At 46.9% G+C, this 18174-nt stretch overlaps 1 protein-coding gene across 1 annotated transcript in view; it reads right to left on the bottom strand.

Annotated features, from left to right (window-relative positions):
• lrp1ba (low density lipoprotein receptor-related protein 1Ba) overlaps positions 1 to 16134 on the bottom strand; it is a 342612-nt gene extending 326478 nt beyond the window's left edge. The window contains exon 1 of the mRNA XM_029256802.1: positions 15930 to 16134. Within this exon, the coding sequence (XP_029112635.1) occupies positions 15930 to 16017 (88 nt within the window). The 5' untranslated portion in view covers positions 16018 to 16134. The remainder of the gene's footprint in view (positions 1 to 15929) is intronic.
• Positions 16135 to 18174: the final 2040 nt, after the last annotated feature.

The following is an 18174-nucleotide window of genomic DNA, read 5'->3' as shown; positions in this document are numbered from 1 at the left end:
GACGGACCGGCGTCCAGTCCTGGGTGTGTCCCCCCCCCGGCCTTACGCCCTGAGCTGCCGGGTCAGGCTCCAATTCCCTGCGACCCTGTATGGGACAAGCTGTTCAAAAAATGTGTGTGTGTGTGTGTGTGTGTGTTTTCCTTCATCGGGGTCACAGTGGTCTGGAGTCTATCCCGGAATCACCGGGCACAAGGCTGAGGGGGGTACACCCTGGACAGGATGCCAGTGCACTGCATGGATGTTTTATTATTAATATTGCTATTATTATGAGTATTATTATAAACATGCAGCACGATAAAATCTGTGTCAGCTGGCAAAATGAGCTGAGTCGCACGTCACTTTGGAGAAAAGCGTCTGCTAAATGAATCAACGTGAATCTGAATGTCAGTGTAAACAGCCTCCTTCCCAACTTGAGAGCCGGCAAATCCCAGACCCCCCGCATCGCGCCGACGCGTCGCCCACCTCACCGCAGCCGCGCTCCCGCGTCCCGCTTCCACAGACTCGGGAGTCTGAGCGCTGCAGTGTATTTGCCCTGATAAGAGCGCGTTTGTCTTTCATCACCTGGGCCGGTTCGGCGGGGAGGGACGTAATGCATTATGACTCGGCGGCGCCCGGGGGCAGCGCAATGCGGAGAGGTTTCATCCGCAGACAATCTGAGTCATTAATTACCGCGCCACCTACGAGCATCCGCGCCGAGGAACGCGGGCAGCCCGCAGCAGAAAGGAGGCGCCAGCGCGGCGGGCGGGGGAAGGGAGCTCGTCTCGGCCAACTTGGGCCCCGGGTGGCCGAAGCGGATCCATCATTAAGCCGCCGCCGCCGCCCCCCGTTAATTGGTCCAATTAAGGCGTCGATCGGTCGAGCCGCTCCCCGCGCTCTTGTGGCCGCGGCGCCCGGCGTCCGGCGCGCTACGCTCCTCGAGGGCGGCCGCCGATGAGCTGCGCTTTAGTTTAGTTCGCCGTGTGCCGATTATTGGCGAAGCGCGAACACGGAGGATCCGCAGCAAACCGGCGGCGGCCGGCAGCAATTAGCGCGTCGCAGACGGAGCGCGTTTGCCAGGCATCATGCTCACCTCACCTCACCCCACCTCACCTCGCCGTTGTCTAAAAAAGTAAATTGCTTTTTAAGATTGCGTTTCCGGCAAAATAATGCTTCACCTGAAAGTGGACGTGTTCTTTAACTGAAGGCCGACGTTATGAGGCACATTGAGTGAGTGTGGAAGTCGATTCCACCGCTGCAAGGTACATCCAGGCGTTCGGCGCAACGATTCATTTAACCCTCACAATGAAAGAAAAGAAAAAAAGAAAGAAAGAAAGAAAAAAAAAAACATTGTTTCCCACCTGCAATTAATATTTAATAAACTGGCAAACTCATTTATTTCCACCGCAGCCCAGTCGACCTCACGGAATATCATTTCTTTTTTTTCCAATTTCAAGTAGCATGTCTTTTGCAATTTAATAATTTCACAAGAGTTTGAATGGACGAAGTGCTTTTGGTGAAACATCCACGGTATGAATTTCCACATCGGGGAGGATTTCAATAAATAATGGGCCTCGCATATAAACACCATCTGATGCGCCAAATCCCCAGTCAGAAAAGGTTATTAATGATAACCTTGACGATTTCATAATATAATCAAGGTTACACATGTGCCCCAACAATACTTTAGTAAATGTCATTTGAAATTGTCACAAAAAAAAAAAAACGCAAATAGAAAAATGTGCGTTAGTCCTGTATGAATAACCAGGAAATAAATAAATATACATAAAAGACACTCGTTTGGACAAGTGTGTTATTAAAGTTTCAGTGTCACATGTCAGTTTTTCTTATTATATTATTTTAATAGACAAACAGTAGCTGTGTGTTTTTATTATTATTTTTTTCTTTAATAAGCTTTTGAAAATTCTTCCCACTCACCACAGTTATCTTCCATCTCAACATTATTCTTAAGATCACCAACAGGTCATCAAGCATGACATTGAGAGAAATATGAAGGAGCACAATGTCCTCGGAGAAGCAGGCTCGGCGCCACACTTGAAGGCCGGAAATAAGTTCTTTACGCGGAGAGCGGCTGCCGTCGCGGCGCGTCCATACGGCGCTCATATTAAAGGGAAATATTATTGCTTCTCTGTGTCACGCCAGGTACAAGCCATTTAAATGAAGCGCGGGCCGGGAGTCGACGGCTTGCTTCCAAAGGCCCTCGCTCGAGATGAGAGCAGAGATTAGTTCTAATCCCAAACAATAACTCCAGGTGGAGGAGAGCCGTTCCAGAAAAGTAATTTGGTGTGTGCAGCGGGAGGACACCTTCGAGCGACTTTGAAGATGACCATCTGCACGGCGGTCACGCATTCTTGCACCGCTAGGTTCTCAGCTTCACAGGAAAAGCGGCGCTCCTGTTTTCTCCTAGACGAGACCGACACGGGACCTGAATCTCAGGCATCGAAAACATGTGCAGTTTCATTATTGGTTTGTTTCGTCCAATTTGGACTTGCTGCCGTATTATATTTTAGCTCCTTTTTGTGTGTGAAAGCACGTTGGCTGCATTGTTTGTTTCGTTGTTTGTTTTCACAATGCCACTGGAGCATCGGCACATGCAAAGCGATGAAGCAGCGCCCTGAAAACGATGCTCGGGTTTCAATCGGGCTGGGCTGAGATCTCAGTGGGCCGCCACTAAATGGAGACGTCAGACTGAGAACATCTCAAAACGCCCTTCAAAAATGTCTCGAGATTGATTTTGCTTTCACCACAAAACAATCTCTGCACAATTGAGAATAAGTCATAGAGGACACCTTTTACCCGTGGTGCAAAGGGAGCCGTGCTGTGCTGTCCTCCACAATGGACTGCGCCGCTGCGTCGTGTCCATGGAGCTCCAGGGTCTTCCCAGCTCACCTCTTCTTCACACACCGATATTTGCATGTTGACAGAAAGAGGATCAAAGTAGGATTCCTCAAACACCCACGTTACCATCTCTGCATCGCCGTCTGAATGATCACTTGTCCACTGGCGTTCGAATATGAGAAGGTGGAAAAACATCACGAGAACAAGGTTTGAAAAAGCTAAGCTGTTTAAAAAGAGGTTTGATTGAGGAGCTAACATGTTCATATGTCTTGTGACTCACAGCCTCATAGATTCCTGGAGTTCATAAGATATTGGTGGAGACCTGGTGGTCCCATCAGTGAACACTTGATTGCCTGATTGAATTGTCCAATTGATTGACATGCAGTGGTCCATATATGGGCACTTGGTCATCCTGTTGGTGGACACCTGATGGTCTCCTTGGTGACACTTAGATGTCCCATTGATGGACACCATGTGCTCCCATTAGCAGACGTTTTGTGTTCCCACTGGTGCACACTTGATGCTGTCATACATTTATTTATTTATCAGATACTTTCCTCCAAAGGGACTTCCAATGAAGTCTACATAGTGTTATCAGCCCACACACCTTGTTCACCACAGTGACTTACACTGCTAGGTACACTACTTACAGTGGGTCACTCATCCATACATCAGTGGAACACTCTCTCTCTGTCACACACTATGGATGAACTTGAATAGCATGTCTTTGGAGTGTGGGAGGAAACCAGAGCACCCGGAGGAAACCCACACAGACACGGGGAGAACATGCAAACTCCACACAGACTGAGCAGGGACCGAACCCACATCCTATCGCACCACCCAGGTGCTGTGAGACAGCAGCGCTACTCGCTGTGCCACTGTGCTGCGTCTCACTGGTGGACACCTGCTCAGCATAAAGACAGGTTCAGAGAAATTCACAGAATCTGCACTTGCTTTGAGTCCACATCTTTACAACACTTTTCCACACGAGCACGTGGTCTAGGTAGACGTGTCGCATGCTGGAACACATGACGGAACGGTGTTCACACACACTGCTGTCACACCTTCCCAAGCGGTGGCTGCTGGCACAAGTCTTTGTTTCACATGACACCCCACCTTCACTAATTATGAGACTGTACAGATGAAGAAGTGCTCTTGGAAATAACAATACCCAGCCCATCTGCTTTAAGGCACCTTCTGCACGTTGATGAACACCTTCAGCTCTTTCGCACCTGCAGCGATATCTAACTCAACGCAATTTTGACCAACTTTACAGAAATTATAAGTGATACTTTAATTACAGGTTGTTCTTTTTTTGGCTGGTAAAGATTTTTTCCATACTGCTGAATGTTTTCATTTGGATGTCTTGGGCCCTGAGTGTTATTTTATATTTGCTGCTTTTCACATGAGCAACATTTCGTACTGCCATCAACGTAAAGGAGACCTGTGAATCTCAATGGTTGAATAATGTTTAAATTGGACACAAAATAATGCATCAATAAATATTTTTTTAGGTAATATTGCCTAAACATTAACAGAACATAGACTTTACCAAAAACTGGAATTCCAAATGTCAAGAAATATCAAATCTGGAGACACGATTCAGATACAATTCAGTTCTATCTGACTCTCCACAGGTTGACCTTGTAGAGTGAGATGATCACTGTCATCCTCACCGAATCCCACCGTCAACACAAAATACCCACCACTGTTGTCTCTTTAATCCTCCATGTCCAATCTACCACTGGGTCCTTCAACTACAGACCAACGGCAGTAAAGCCCAATGACTGATTAGCTTCCCGAACCCAAGTATTAATGGTCCTGGTGTCAAGCATTAAACAGAATAATGTGCTCATCATGTTCAGCTTGAATTTTATAACTTATCACACTACTCAGCGTATTACTTCAGAGCACAATTATGTTCCTTTGTCCATAACTGCAGACTGCTCCATTTATGTCGGAAGTCACTTTATGAGCTGAATTTCGGCACGACTCGAGTGACATTAATTTTTGGCACTTAATTTTTGCACACAATAGCACGAGGGCGGAAAAATGGATGGGGTTGGATGGGTACAGTCCAGGGAGAATCGCTACGCATCCATTGTCAATATGTGTTTTCCCAGTGCAAGGTCACAGAGGTCCAGAGTCTATTCCGGAAGCGTAGGGCGTGACCCAAGGTTCACCCTGGAGTCACCTCGACACCTGACATGTCTTTGGTCCGCAGGTTCGTGAATCTGAATGATTTTCGAATTCGCAAAACGCACCGTTTTTCCTTTCCTCTCGCAATGTAAGAACTCCTTTTCGATGGCAAATCCTTCTCGAGGAAACTCTGAGCGGAGGCGAGCGCGGGCCGTGCGACAGCCCCGAACACGGTCCCCCTCATCACCAGACTCCTGCGAACTTGAAACGGAACGACGAAAAAGCGCTGCGCTCGGCACCGAGCCCTATAAGAACTCATCGATGCGTCGATCAAAGTTTCACATTAATTAAAGTCCTGCTGTTCCTCCTGCTGTTCCTATTATTCTAGCACATAAAAGAGGACAATCCAGGACAAAAATAAATAAATAAATAAATATCTCAAATTCATATGGAGTCGTACTTTTTAAGGCGGAAGCTGAAATTCTGCTCCCGGTAGTAATCAGCGCATAAAGGGAACGATAATTATAATGGTTATTAATTTGGAACATTTCCTTTACGGTGAACACTTTTACCATATTCCACTGAACGGCATGTGTGTGACAGACACAGAAGAAGCCGGGTCCAGAAAACAATTTATCGCCGAGCTAATGGCCTGTGTTTCAAGGTGCTATCATGATTGTTTCAGCAAAAGGCGCAATCACTCCGCGGAGACATTTTGTTTTCGAGGGCTCAGCACTCCTGTACGGCCCGCTAAATATAAATAGACCGCTCTAATACGCCGTGCCAAAAGTTTAGCAGGAGTGCATTAATCATTTACATTCACAAAGCAGCGTCAGACCCAAGTCACATGAATCACGGGGAGGCAGAGTTAAATTAAACCCATAAGCAAAACACATATTTAAACACGTGGCGTACAAGCGACGCTCGACGGAGAGCGAATCAATTAAGCTGACATCAGCCTGATGAATCTGACGCCTCGGCACCAGCAGGCCATGGCACGTTCGGCGGCGCAGATACGACTTCGACCGTAATTCCTAACGGGGGCAGATCTGAGAAAGTCGCTTATGTGCCACACTGGACATTTCCGTGGTCAGGTGAGAAACAGAAACCAGCTTCATATCAAGTTTAATTAATAAATAAATTAATTTGAAGTTTGCATGTTCTCCCTGTGTCTGTGTGGGTTTCCTCCAGGTGCTCTGGTTTCCACCCACAGTCCAAAGACATGTTGCTCAGGTTCCCCCATAGTGTGTGAGTGACAGACAGAGAGAGAGAGTGTGTGTGTGTCCACTGATGTATGGATGAGTGACCCAGTGTAAGTAGTGTATCTAGCAGTGCAAGTCACCGCGGTGAATAAGGTGTGTGGGCTCATAACACTACATAGAGTTCATTGGAAGTTGCTTTGGAGAAAAGTGTCTGTTAAATAAACACATGTAAATGTATTGCAGCTGGCACTTTCATCACTCAAAAGTAAAAACAATCAAATCTGCTTAGTACATTATACACACACACACATTTTCAGAACCGCTTGTCCCTTACGGGGTCACGGGGAACCGGAGCCTACCCGGCAACACAGGGCGTAAGGCCGGAGGGGGAAGGGGACACACCCAGGACGGGACGCCAGTCCGCCACAAGGCACCCCAAGCGGGACTTGAACCCCAGACCCACCGGAGAGCAGAACTGCGGTCCAACCCACTGTATGCAAAATGATAATGGTACACAAACTATAAAACACTGTCAGTCACCTTAAGCAAAGGGGTCAGATAAATAATACTCAGTACTTGTGGTAACAATAATAATAATAGTATGATGATGAAGGAACTGATGTTTTTTGTGTAACTACAGTGCTGCTTGAGAGTGTGTGAAGCCCTTGGGCCCCTTAGTTTTACCGTGAAATGGTTATTTAATGCAAATCAGTGTTTCTCAATGTGACATAATAGGTGTGTAATGATCAATTCCATATGTCGTCTAGAGGAAATCGTGTGTGTAGTAGAAACACACAAGTAGTGCAAAGGTGTAAAAATAAGTGAAGCCCAAGTTTCATTGGTTAAACCAAGTAGGTAAGTAGAGTCAGGGTGTAAATCATAGTCAGTTTTAGTAGTTTAAAATGTTTATTGTAAGACAATGTTTACATTTTAAAAGTTTATTTTAATATTTTATACAAGGATAATGACCATCCCTGTTTCACATAGTTTCAAAAAAACAGAACCGATAATCAGTAACGATAAATAATTGTTTAAAGTTTTTAAGAAGCAATGAATGTTTCTTGCAAAAAATGTGAGAAAAGCAATAGCTGAGCACACTGTCCATCCAATGTAATGTATAATGGAATGAATGTGTTCACAAAAACATATTTATAAGTTAAAGTTCTTAATTATACATCACTACAAGGGTTAAACACACACACACTCAGAACCGCTTGTCCCTTACAGGGTCACAGGGAACCAGAGCCTACCCAGTAACACAGGGCGTAAGGCCGGAAGGGGAGGGGACACACCCAGGACGGGATGCCAGTCTGTCGCAAGGTACCCCAAGTGGGACTTGAACTGCAGACCCACGGAAGAGCAGGACCCGGTCCAACCCACTGCGCCACCGCACCCCCGAGGGTTAAACAAATAAGTAAATAAGTGTTGGACTTTAATGACAACTGAAAGTGAATAATGAATCAGCAAATGAGTGCAACTCTAAACCACATTGAGTGACTGATTGTGCTGAATCTTCCAGTGCACTAAACACCAGTTAATTAGATGTATTTATTTATCAGACACTTTCCTCCAAAGCAACTTCCAGCAAACTCTATGTAGTGTTATGAGCCCACACACCTTATTCACCATGGTGACTTACACTGCTAGATACACTACTTGCATTGGGTCACTCATCCATACATCAGTGGAACAAACACACACACACACACACACACACTATGGGGGAACCTGAACAGCATGTCTTTGGACTGTGGGAGGAAACCAGAGCACCCAGAGGAAACCACACAGACACAGGGAGAACATGCAAACTCCACACAGACTGAGCAGGGATCAAACCATGTCTTCTCACACCACCCAGGCACTGTGAGACAGCAGCACTACTTGCTGTGCCACCCTCAATGTGTATTATTAGGTGTGTATGGTGGAAGGGGTTTGTTTCAGGTACGCCAGTGCCTCGCAAGGGTATCTTTTCCTTGCCTCCACAACAAAACGAATCATTTCTCGGGAAACCCTTGCGCTGCACACTGAAGGGCTGTGAAAACAAAGTGACCGGCCTGCTCGTGCCGAGGGAGTGCTGTGGTGCGACTGCACGAAGGGGAGCTCTTCCATAAACGCAACCTCAGGAAGACTCAGCAACGCACACAGTTTGCCTCCCGAAAAGTAGCCCCATCACGCAAACCTGGTAAACACACAAAAATGCTATCAAAACATAAATTTCTTGTACTTATACCATATGTTCAGTTGGATATAAGAGCACTGTCATCAAATAAAAAGAATCACAAATAAATGTAAGGTAGCATGCAGCACAATGGGCTGGGATGGGGAAAAGAAGAACACACAGGCAGCACTCATCTTGAACAGTTGTCTGAGCACTAGCACACGGAAATCATGCTTTTAGCCTGAAAATCCCAGCTTTTCCAGGACCTGCACTTCTAGCCAGCCTTCCCAGCCAACTTAGCACCCCTAAACTCTCCCACAGCAGACTCAGAAACACAGTCACACCATCATTTCCCCCAGAAGTGCCCCCAGTGGTTGTACACCTACATTCCACATTTTTCCCATAATGCAACTATTTACACCAGACATCTTCCCACCTCAACACAGCAACACAGGTCAATACAGCAATCAAAAGGGGTTACAGTAATATTAATAGAATATGTTTAATATCTGCCAGTTAACTAGTAAAATTTCTAGAATTCCAGTTAAACGTATAGGTGTCCACAAGTAAATACAATGTTTATAGGGCAAGGTTTCGTTTACTCATTTCACACATTTAACGGTGTAACTAAGAATCCAGTTTATTCTAAGAGTTAATTAAAAAAGATGCAGCACTAATGCTACGCTGTTCTGGAGACAGACACACAAAGTCGGCCAAAACATTGTGGGTTTACAAATGAATTGTTCACCTTTACAACTCTTATACAATTTGCAGGACCACAGCAGAAAATGGAAACATCCTAAATGGCAGCTGATGGGTTCAAGGCCCATCTTACTCATACAGTCCTTTTCGTAAACAACTCATCCCTTCGGAGCCCTCAACAGATCAGATCTTTGATTAAATCCAGGACACTTGCTGTACGAGAACAAGCCATAACGTTGCGCTACATCGGACGACATTAAAATTGTGCAAATAAGTCAAACAATACAGAATTCTCTGAAGGGCTATGAAAGAAGAGTAGAACAAAAGTAAACATCTCTGTTTAACCGAAAAGTAGACTACTAGAAAACTAGAAATAAAAAAATATATACATACATAGTCTGAACCGCTTGTCCCATACAGGGTTGCAGGGAGCCGGAGCCTAACCCGGCAGCACAGGGCGTAAGGCTGAGGGGGAGGGGACACACCCAGGATGGGACGCCAGTCTGTCGCAAAGCACCCCAAGCGGGACTCAAACCCCAGACCCACCGGAGAGCAGGACCCGGTCCAACCCACAGCGCCACCGTGCCCCCCCGCAAGCCAGCACTATTTTTGTCCTATTCATCCTAAAATCACTGGCAAATCATGATACATTAAGAGACTCCAAAACTGCTCAGTGGACGGACAGAGGTCACGTTCCTCCTGGACGCCATGGTCTGACCACTTAAGGCCAATAGTGCCTCCTTGAGATGGAGAAGCATTTCGTGTGACTCAACCTACAAAGTGAGCTGGTTGTCAGGAGCCGAGTGACCTCACCTAACCTTTAACGGTCCTGCTGGACAGTGTCCTGTTTATACAACCCCAAGCTCAGCTCCAGAGTCATATGCGAGGTGCCGCAAGCTGGCGAGGAGCTCAGATTTTTTCGGAGGTTCAGACCTTAAATAGGACATATCCTGCGGCACACCTCCGTAAAACCTCCTACCTGTGCACCCGGCGCAGCGGTCGGATCCTGACAACCGTTCGGCCCGTAGGCAGAGCCGGGATGCCAGGCCACCTCCTGCTACTGCCGACAAGTTGTATAAAACAGGGTTCGTGCAAAATCACATAATTTTTAAAACAAGTGAATTTTTAAATATTATTTACATTATTCTAATATGCCTTCGCAGCGTTGGGTTAATGAACCAGCCCGGCTGTACAATTAAACAGAAGACAAAGGAGCTGCCAAGCACCTCAAGTCATGTGTTAATAATCCATTATATTCAAGTTATAGATAATTTGTTCGATGATGAGTTACGGGCCATAAAGTAAGTTCAAAAGCTCATTTTTATTTGTTGCTGTTAATGTTAATGCTTAACCCATTTGTTATAGCGCTTCGGCAAAAACCGCAGAGAAACCCTAAATTTTCCGCTTAGATAAAGTCCAGTCAGGTATTAAGTAGCATTTTCTTTAATTTCATCATCTGGTAAGAGCATTTTTATTATGAAACATTTTTTGTTGGGTGAGCAAAAAAGCCAAGCAAACTTTTTCTGGTTCTGCAAACACAAAGGGGCGGAGCTTTTCCAGCCGAGGGGACCGTTGCGTTGAGTCTATTTCCTACGCTCCTCTCTCGCGGGCTGTGATCCGGCAGCTTGGTTTGCCGCCCCTGTTCAGGGCACAGGAGTATCGCAGCGAGGAGGGAGGGACTCTTTTACGAGCCAACAGCTTCATAACCTCCGATTATGAAAGAAAGAGGGGAAGAACAAACAGAGCAAACCGCAGGTGTGCGGTCACATCAGCCCCAGAGAGAGAGGGAAACAGCCGAGCAAACATGTAACTGTTAACTGCGCACATCCGCCCTCCGTTTCCCACACAACTTCTCGAAACATGTTTAACGCAGTAGGCATTTGCACAGCTGGGTATTTATGGAAGCAGCTGAAATGAACAGCGTAGCGCTTTGTTGTCTGAACTTTACAGTCTTACTGGCCACATTCCAGCGTCTTTATTCATTGTAATATGTGGTCATTTGAGATTATTACCCTACTGATAGACATAGCAATGGATAGATAGTCAGTCATAAGGATGGTCAGTAGATGCTTTGGTAGTCATAGCGATGGACGGTCAATAGCTACTGCAGATGTCATAGTGATGGTGGCTCAGAGCTTCGGTGGTCGTCATAGCGATGAGTGGCCAGTAGCTGCATTTGTGCCGCATCTCATAACCATATAGCAAGCCCAGTTCCTTCAGGCTAACCCAAACCCCAAATCTCTGAGAGAAGAACAAGATCATCAGAGGTAAAAGTGGTATTGAAATTTGCTTGAAAAATTTTAGAAGAAAAATTAATATGACGCCCAATACTGCACTGTTTGTAGCCCCACTCCATTCTCCTTCGTGCAGTGTCAATTTGCACAGACACGCACTCTCTCACACAGTATGTCGAAGGTCCTGGGTAAAAACAGGCTGATACCTGAAGCTGGATCACCGCTGAGGACCATGATGGAAGCACCTGCAAGATGTCAGAGAGCATCCCATCTCAAAACTCGCCCAGGAAACAGCTCTCAGACTACACCCTCGGGCATGAGCCACTGCTGGCCTTCATTTTGCTGGCAGCCTTTCTATCACTCTGCTCTCCAGCTCAGCATCGCCCTCCCATCCCCGGAGTCACAGGCTGCTCTATTACACCTCGGAGAATCCACCAAATTGCCTGCAGATCATAAACGGTCAGTGGATGGGACTGGGCGCCCATGTGAAGAGTCCACTCTGACTCTGAGCGCCGTCATGTCTCTGAAGGTGCAACTCTGAGGATGCTCAGCGTTACCGGCTATGGGCTCTGCTTCGGCCGTCTCTGAAAGGATGCATAAAACATGCACCCGGCCATGTTGTCTCACTGTTGCCGAGGGCTGTGTCCTGCTGTGCCCCAAACTCGGCATTCGAGACTATCGCGGTGCCTTTGCCGCCAGCCAGTGCTCAGCTCTTGTGCCCTGGATTGCAACTCGCTTCCTGCGATACGAAAAGGGGCCAGTGCACAAGTGTGCTTCTAGGAGCACCTCTTCCACCCTCGAGTCTTGGACAGCTGCGATCCGTGGCAGTTCATACGACGTCGGGTTTAACGGAAGGATCCGGACATCAAGGACAAACACCTGCAGCTGCGTCTTAGCCACGCCAGAGGGGGGCACCCCCAGCGTCCAAACGCGGGGGACCACCACTGACACCCCGCCAGGCTACCAGCACTTTCACCTCCAGGCAAGAATGAGAACTGTGCCTTCTGACAAACAACTGAGAGCTCCCCCTGGCCCATCGCGGTAGGAGCTACACGGCGACTATGCCGAACGCCATCTGGTTGAAGTGAGAAAACTGCAAAACAAGGGCACTGGTGCCCATCTGCTGAAACAACAACAATGATATTCCACGGTGATGGCTTACATATTGTGGGCGTGGCCTTTCGTAGCTTCCTATGTCAATATGACATCACTGCTAACATTATTCATTAATTTATTTAATACCTCTATCATCCTCCCAGTAACATCTTGTCCAATGCAGGGTTGCGGAGCTCCAGAGTCTATCCCGAAAGCACAGGGTGCCCCGGTGCATACTCCCTGTGTGGGGTAGCGCTCGATCACAAGGCCATCACATGCACTCGTTCGCTCACAAATACTCACACTAAGGGCTGCTTAGAGTCAACAATCCTCTTGAAACTCGGGTTCGAGCAGTTAGCGGGCGTGAGGCCGTACAGAGTTGACCTACTTATTAACAACAAAACGAACAGTGCAAAGAACACAGAAAAAAAGCAGAAAAGAGAGGAGCTTTCATCAGCAGCGGCATCGACACTCTTCCGGGCACAGCTCCGCAACGCAACGCTCTCCTGTCCTCCCACTGCCCGTTTAAATACTTTGACTGCACCTGACGCTCGTCACATACTCAGGTGTAGCCCGATGTGTTGCCTGCCGCGAGATGCCTTTGGACGGTGGGAGGGAACCTAAAAACTTCACACAGACCGAGACACATTTGAACCCAGGCCCAGAACCACATCCAGGAGCTGTGAGGCACCAGCGCTACCCGCTGCTCCACCATGCTGCCCATGATAACACATATGTTGTGCTTATTTGAGCTGTTCAGGTTTGGTAGTTTTGACCAAGTCCAACGCAGGACAGAGACTTTCCATCACATTAGTCCAATGTCTACTGAGTGGACCACCCTGAATCTCTAAGACACGGGATTTATAGGGCTGGGACTGCGCTTCACGCACGATCGGATTCCGTCGCCCAGGACTCGATGGAATTACAAACAGCTGGTGCTATACAGCGAACGCCGTTGAGGTTTTGATGAATGCTGTCAATAATGGTAATGATGTGTTTCAAATGTTTCCCTCTGCCACCTGCTATTAGCTGTTTCAGACGCAGTTTGTGGGTGTCAAAGAAAACAAGGAAGGAAAACAAAGTTTGACAGGCACCACGCTCGCGTCTTCCACTTGTCAACAAAGCTGCGTCGTTCTGAGCTCTGCTGTGTGTTCACATGTGTAATTAGCCAGTAGGCCAGAGCAGCAGTGCTTCCACATATAACTGGAGCAGAATGGAAACTAATCCCTTCTTTGATGGATTACCTCTAGATGCCATGACACTCTGAAGACAGCTGTTGCTTACCCGAAACCCCCGGATACAAAAGAGGTCCAAAAGTTGGGAGCGTCCTTGTTCAGCAGGTGCCCCGCCCAAGGAGACACATGTGGTATCAAAAAGCTACTCTGAAATCAAGACCAGAGCTCAACAATTGGAAACATCAGCCGCCTCTGCAGCTTCTTCAGCGGATCGGCTCTCCTCGCTAAACCGTCTCAGCAGCGCGGCTCTCAAATCCTTCTTTTTGGGTGCCCTTTGCGCATCCCACACGGAGCAGCGGCGGCTGGCGGTTGTGGCTGACCTTCAGTCCGCTCGGACAGCGGAATTGGAACCAAACAAGCATGCTGCGATATATCAGAGTGGGACTCCAGCCTCTCTGAGTTCAGTACCGTTGATGAAGAGTTATGGTGACTCGCTTTTAAAATGCACGAAACAACAGAGAACTCCGGAACCTATCGATCTGCAGATCTCAGCCGACATCGAGAGACAAACAAAAATGTGAAAATCATGCCCTCCAAATATAAGGCAGAGAAACTGTGTGGAGCGGTGGCTTAGGGGTCAGCTGGCCTATGCACTGTGCACCGGCAGTGTAAATCAGCGTAAATCAAATTTCCAAGCAGGGGTTACAACACCAGGTTGAATCTAGCCCTGTGGTCTAATGCAGGTGCATGTTTAGAAATCAGAGCACACGCTCGAAAAATGGAGCTCTGCCCCACAGATGAAAAGCATGAAAATGAACAGCCCCAAATCAACTGTAAAATACGGAGAAAGTCTCAAAATCCAATTTGTTCCATCTTGGCTAGCTTGTGTTTTCATCTTTTCTGGCAGTATATTTGTTATATATATTTATATATAGTTCAGTTAAGCTGAGGCACTTTTGGAGTTCACCAGCAGAGATGGATACGCTGTAGAGGCCTACCTGCAGGACCAGTTTGGATTAAAACTGCTCAATATGCATAAATGCATGAATGGTTTTGGAATAAATTAAACTATTCGTGGGAATTGTGGGGACGGAGATCCAGTTAAGATTCATGCCATGTTTCAACAAACATGTACGCCGTCATGTACTGTTAACCATCAGCCTGCATCTTCTTTTCCATTATGGATTTACATATTTCACCAGTTCGCTGTTGCATTAACACTGCTTATTTAACACTAAAATGTTAATAAACCAGGGGCCTGACTTCCATTTCAATACACACTCGACTGGCAGGGATCACAGAGACTGTAGAGCAGTTTGCAGGAGATTTTGCTGAATTAAACCTTTTAATTAGTATTCAACAGTGTTGGAGTAGAACTTGAGTCCCTTCAGCTTGTGGTATTAATAGGGGCTGAACATCATTTCATCTGAAATGTCAGTTTTAATTTGATCCAACAGGTTACGTGCTGAACCGGGTTGAAAGTACATTATTATTATTATTATTATTATTATTATTATTATTATTATTATTATTACTACCCAAATGTGAAGGCTCCCGAGGGAGATGTCTGGGGAGAATCTCAACGGGGTTTTACTGCCCTTTACTTCCAGAAGGAACACTGCGATAAAGGAGAGAAAAGGAGCGAAAATGATAAATGAGAGATGAATAAATGAACATTAACGAGAAATCCTCCACAGAGCAACTTTTGAGCTCGGAAAAGGGAGAGAAAAGGAAGAGCTCCCCGGTGCGTCCCCGCGTTCCCCGGCGGACGCTTCGCTCATTTGTCCGCATTACTGTCAAACGCCGCGGTTCCCAAAGATAATTGCAATAAATAAGTAAATAGGCGGGGAGAATCACGCGCGAGACCGAGGTAGCGGCGAAGCCAGGGGCGCGAAAAGGGGCGTCCTGCGGCACCGACGCGCGTCCGTGCGCACAGACCGAGTCGGGAGGTGATCGTGGAAAACGGAAATATGGCAAATGAATGAAATGGGAAAAGTCGGAGTGCAAGTCCAGTAAACAATTCATAGAGAAGTCCGACTGTCACTGTTTTTAAGAGCATAACGAAGGCTGTCACGGGGGGAAAAAATAATAATAATCATAAATGTCGCTCCTATCCTATTGGGCTACCGGAATAAAAAAAATAAAGAAATAAAAAAACGAAATATAAAAATAAAGAGATAGAGGTTATTAATGACAACGCATGAGCAGATGAGATGGTGTCGGTGAGATTCCCTTCGCTGGACGCCGGTTCGGACCGGGAGCACGCGCTCCGTTCCAGGCGACCGTCCCCGTCCCCGTCCCCGTCTCCGCCGGTGCGCGCTCCCGCCGACCGAGGCTGCCCTGTGTCCATCGTCTCCGTCCCGAGTCTCCGCTCTCTCCGCTCTCTTACCTGTGCGCGTGGCCACGGTGCTCAGCCCTTTGGTCGCAGCAAATAATCCCCATGCGGTGAGAAAGGCAGCGAGCAGCACGTCGGACATGGTGGCGCAGCGGAGGCTCCCGGTCCGCAGCCGACGGGTTCCGTCCAGGGATGGGAGCAGAAAGTCGGGTGGTTGTAGGAGCCCAGCCTCCTCTGTGCCTGCTTTCAGCAGGAGCTCTGTAAGGTGTGTGTGCGTGCGCGTGTGTGACAGAGACAGAGAGAGAGAGAGAGAGAGAGAGAGAGAGAGAGAGAGAGAGAGAGAGAGACAGAGAGAGAGAGAGTGAGAGAGCCTTGGAGTCAGTGATGGGGAGAAAGAGAGAGAGAGAGAGAGAGAAACAGTGCAGTGTGTTGGGGGGGTGAGTGTGTGTGGTGTATGAGAGGGAGCTTTGGAGTCAGTGATAGGGAGAGGAGCAAGAAAGAGGGAGAGAGAGAAACAGTACTGTGTGTGTGTGTGTGTGTGTGTGTGTAAGGGAGAGCTTTGGAGTCAGTGATGGAGAGAGAGACAGAGATGGAGAACGGTGCAGCGTGTGTGTGTGTGTGTGTGTGTGTGTGTGTTTGTTTGTGTGTATGAGGGAGAGCCTTGGAGTCAGTGATGGAAAGAGAGAGACAGAGATGGAGAACAGTACAGTGTGTGTGTGTGTGTGTGTGTGTGTGTGTGTGTGTGCGTGCTGTTTGATAGAGGGATGGGAGACGAACGGACAGCGAGTGTTTGAATGATAAAGATATATCTATATTTTATGATGGTTGCATGATGTGAGAGGGCCACAGAGCCACTCTTTGTAAAACCTGAGAGTGTGTCTGCACTTTCCCACGCCGTGTGTATCTCATCTTACATCATCGCGCCAAAGAGTAAAATCGAGATGGCGAGGACGAGGATGGGCCCATTAATCAAGTACCTGTCGGTGTCCCATAAATCCCATCCGTTGTCCACGTTTCCGGAACTGCAGGTTGCATGTGCCGTCACACTTAATGACAAAAAATTCTCCAAAATATTAATGACCCTTAAACTGATTTTAGAAAGAAATATATTTAAATATATGCTAAAGTGGCATTTTGACAAAAGAAATCCATCAATCATTTTCATGCTGTAGACCAGCTCGGCTGTCTCAGCGATGTCTCTGAAATTCTGAAAAATTATGAATTCTGAAAAAGTCATCACTATTAAAACTCTTACAGGAGACTTCATCAGCTATTCTGCCTCTTCACCACAAAACCCATATAGTTACCAGTTTACCGTGGTGAAACAAGTCTGGTGAGTTACATCCTAATTACAAAATTGCAACGTAACCGTCTCCCCAAAGACCCCAGAATGATTTCCCCTAAATCTTGCGCTGGCCAATCACAAATAAAGGACATAATAAATGAGGGATATGGCACCTGGAGGAAATGTAAGGTGCAATTCCAAGTGTAAAATATCAAGGCAACAAGTAATTGAGCCAAATGGCCTGCCGGTAAATAAACTCCCCATGGTCGTAAAACCTTGAAGCCCGCAGGTGGAGCTAAGTGAGGGAGGCCTTTTCCTTCACTCCGACGCATTTCCGCCAGGTCAGCCCTGCGGCTGCGGGAGCACGATGGATGCGGGTCCTCAGCCTCCCGCTGACATGATGAGACTGATGACTGGCGAAGGAGCAGCGTTTGGCGAGGAGAGACAACAGATGCAGCCCACCAAGGGCGTTGACCGCTCAATTACAGCGTGTCGTTTTCTGGTCTTTTTTCCCACCTTCGTCATAGTAAGAGATTTTGGGACAAGTTATAGATGTTTTTTTTTTAAGTCTAAAATACTTATCTGCTCATGGACTGTTAATGTATTGTTAAGAGCAGAGTTCTACTCAATATTAATTTTCGCAATCAAGGGGTTCTGTAAATCTGGTAGGTGGAAATCAGTACCTAATAAATATGATAATACTTAAATATATTTATTTAGGTGGCACTTTTCTCCAAAGGAAATTACAATGTTCAGATAGTTGCACTGATTTACCCATTTGTGCAGTTGGGTAATTTTTGCTGTATCATTTCATTGTCAGTACCTTGATCAAGGGCACTACATCAGGGGGTGGGACTCAATCCCGTGTCCTATGAGTCCAAGAGCAGCAGCATTAATCATGACACCAACTGCCACCACTGACCTCTACTAAAGATTGGAAAAATTAAGGAAAATGGTCTGTTGGGAACACGTGGTTACTCGTCCGTCGAACCTGCTGTCTTCTGGGAAATCTAG

The sequence above is a fragment of the Scleropages formosus genome, chromosome 12 (genome assembly GCF_900964775.1).
Source record: "Scleropages formosus chromosome 12, fSclFor1.1, whole genome shotgun sequence".
NCBI lineage: Eukaryota > Metazoa > Chordata > Actinopteri > Osteoglossiformes > Osteoglossidae > Scleropages > Scleropages formosus.
Note: the sequence above shows the minus strand (reverse complement) of the source record. Positions and strands in the feature narration are given on the sequence as shown.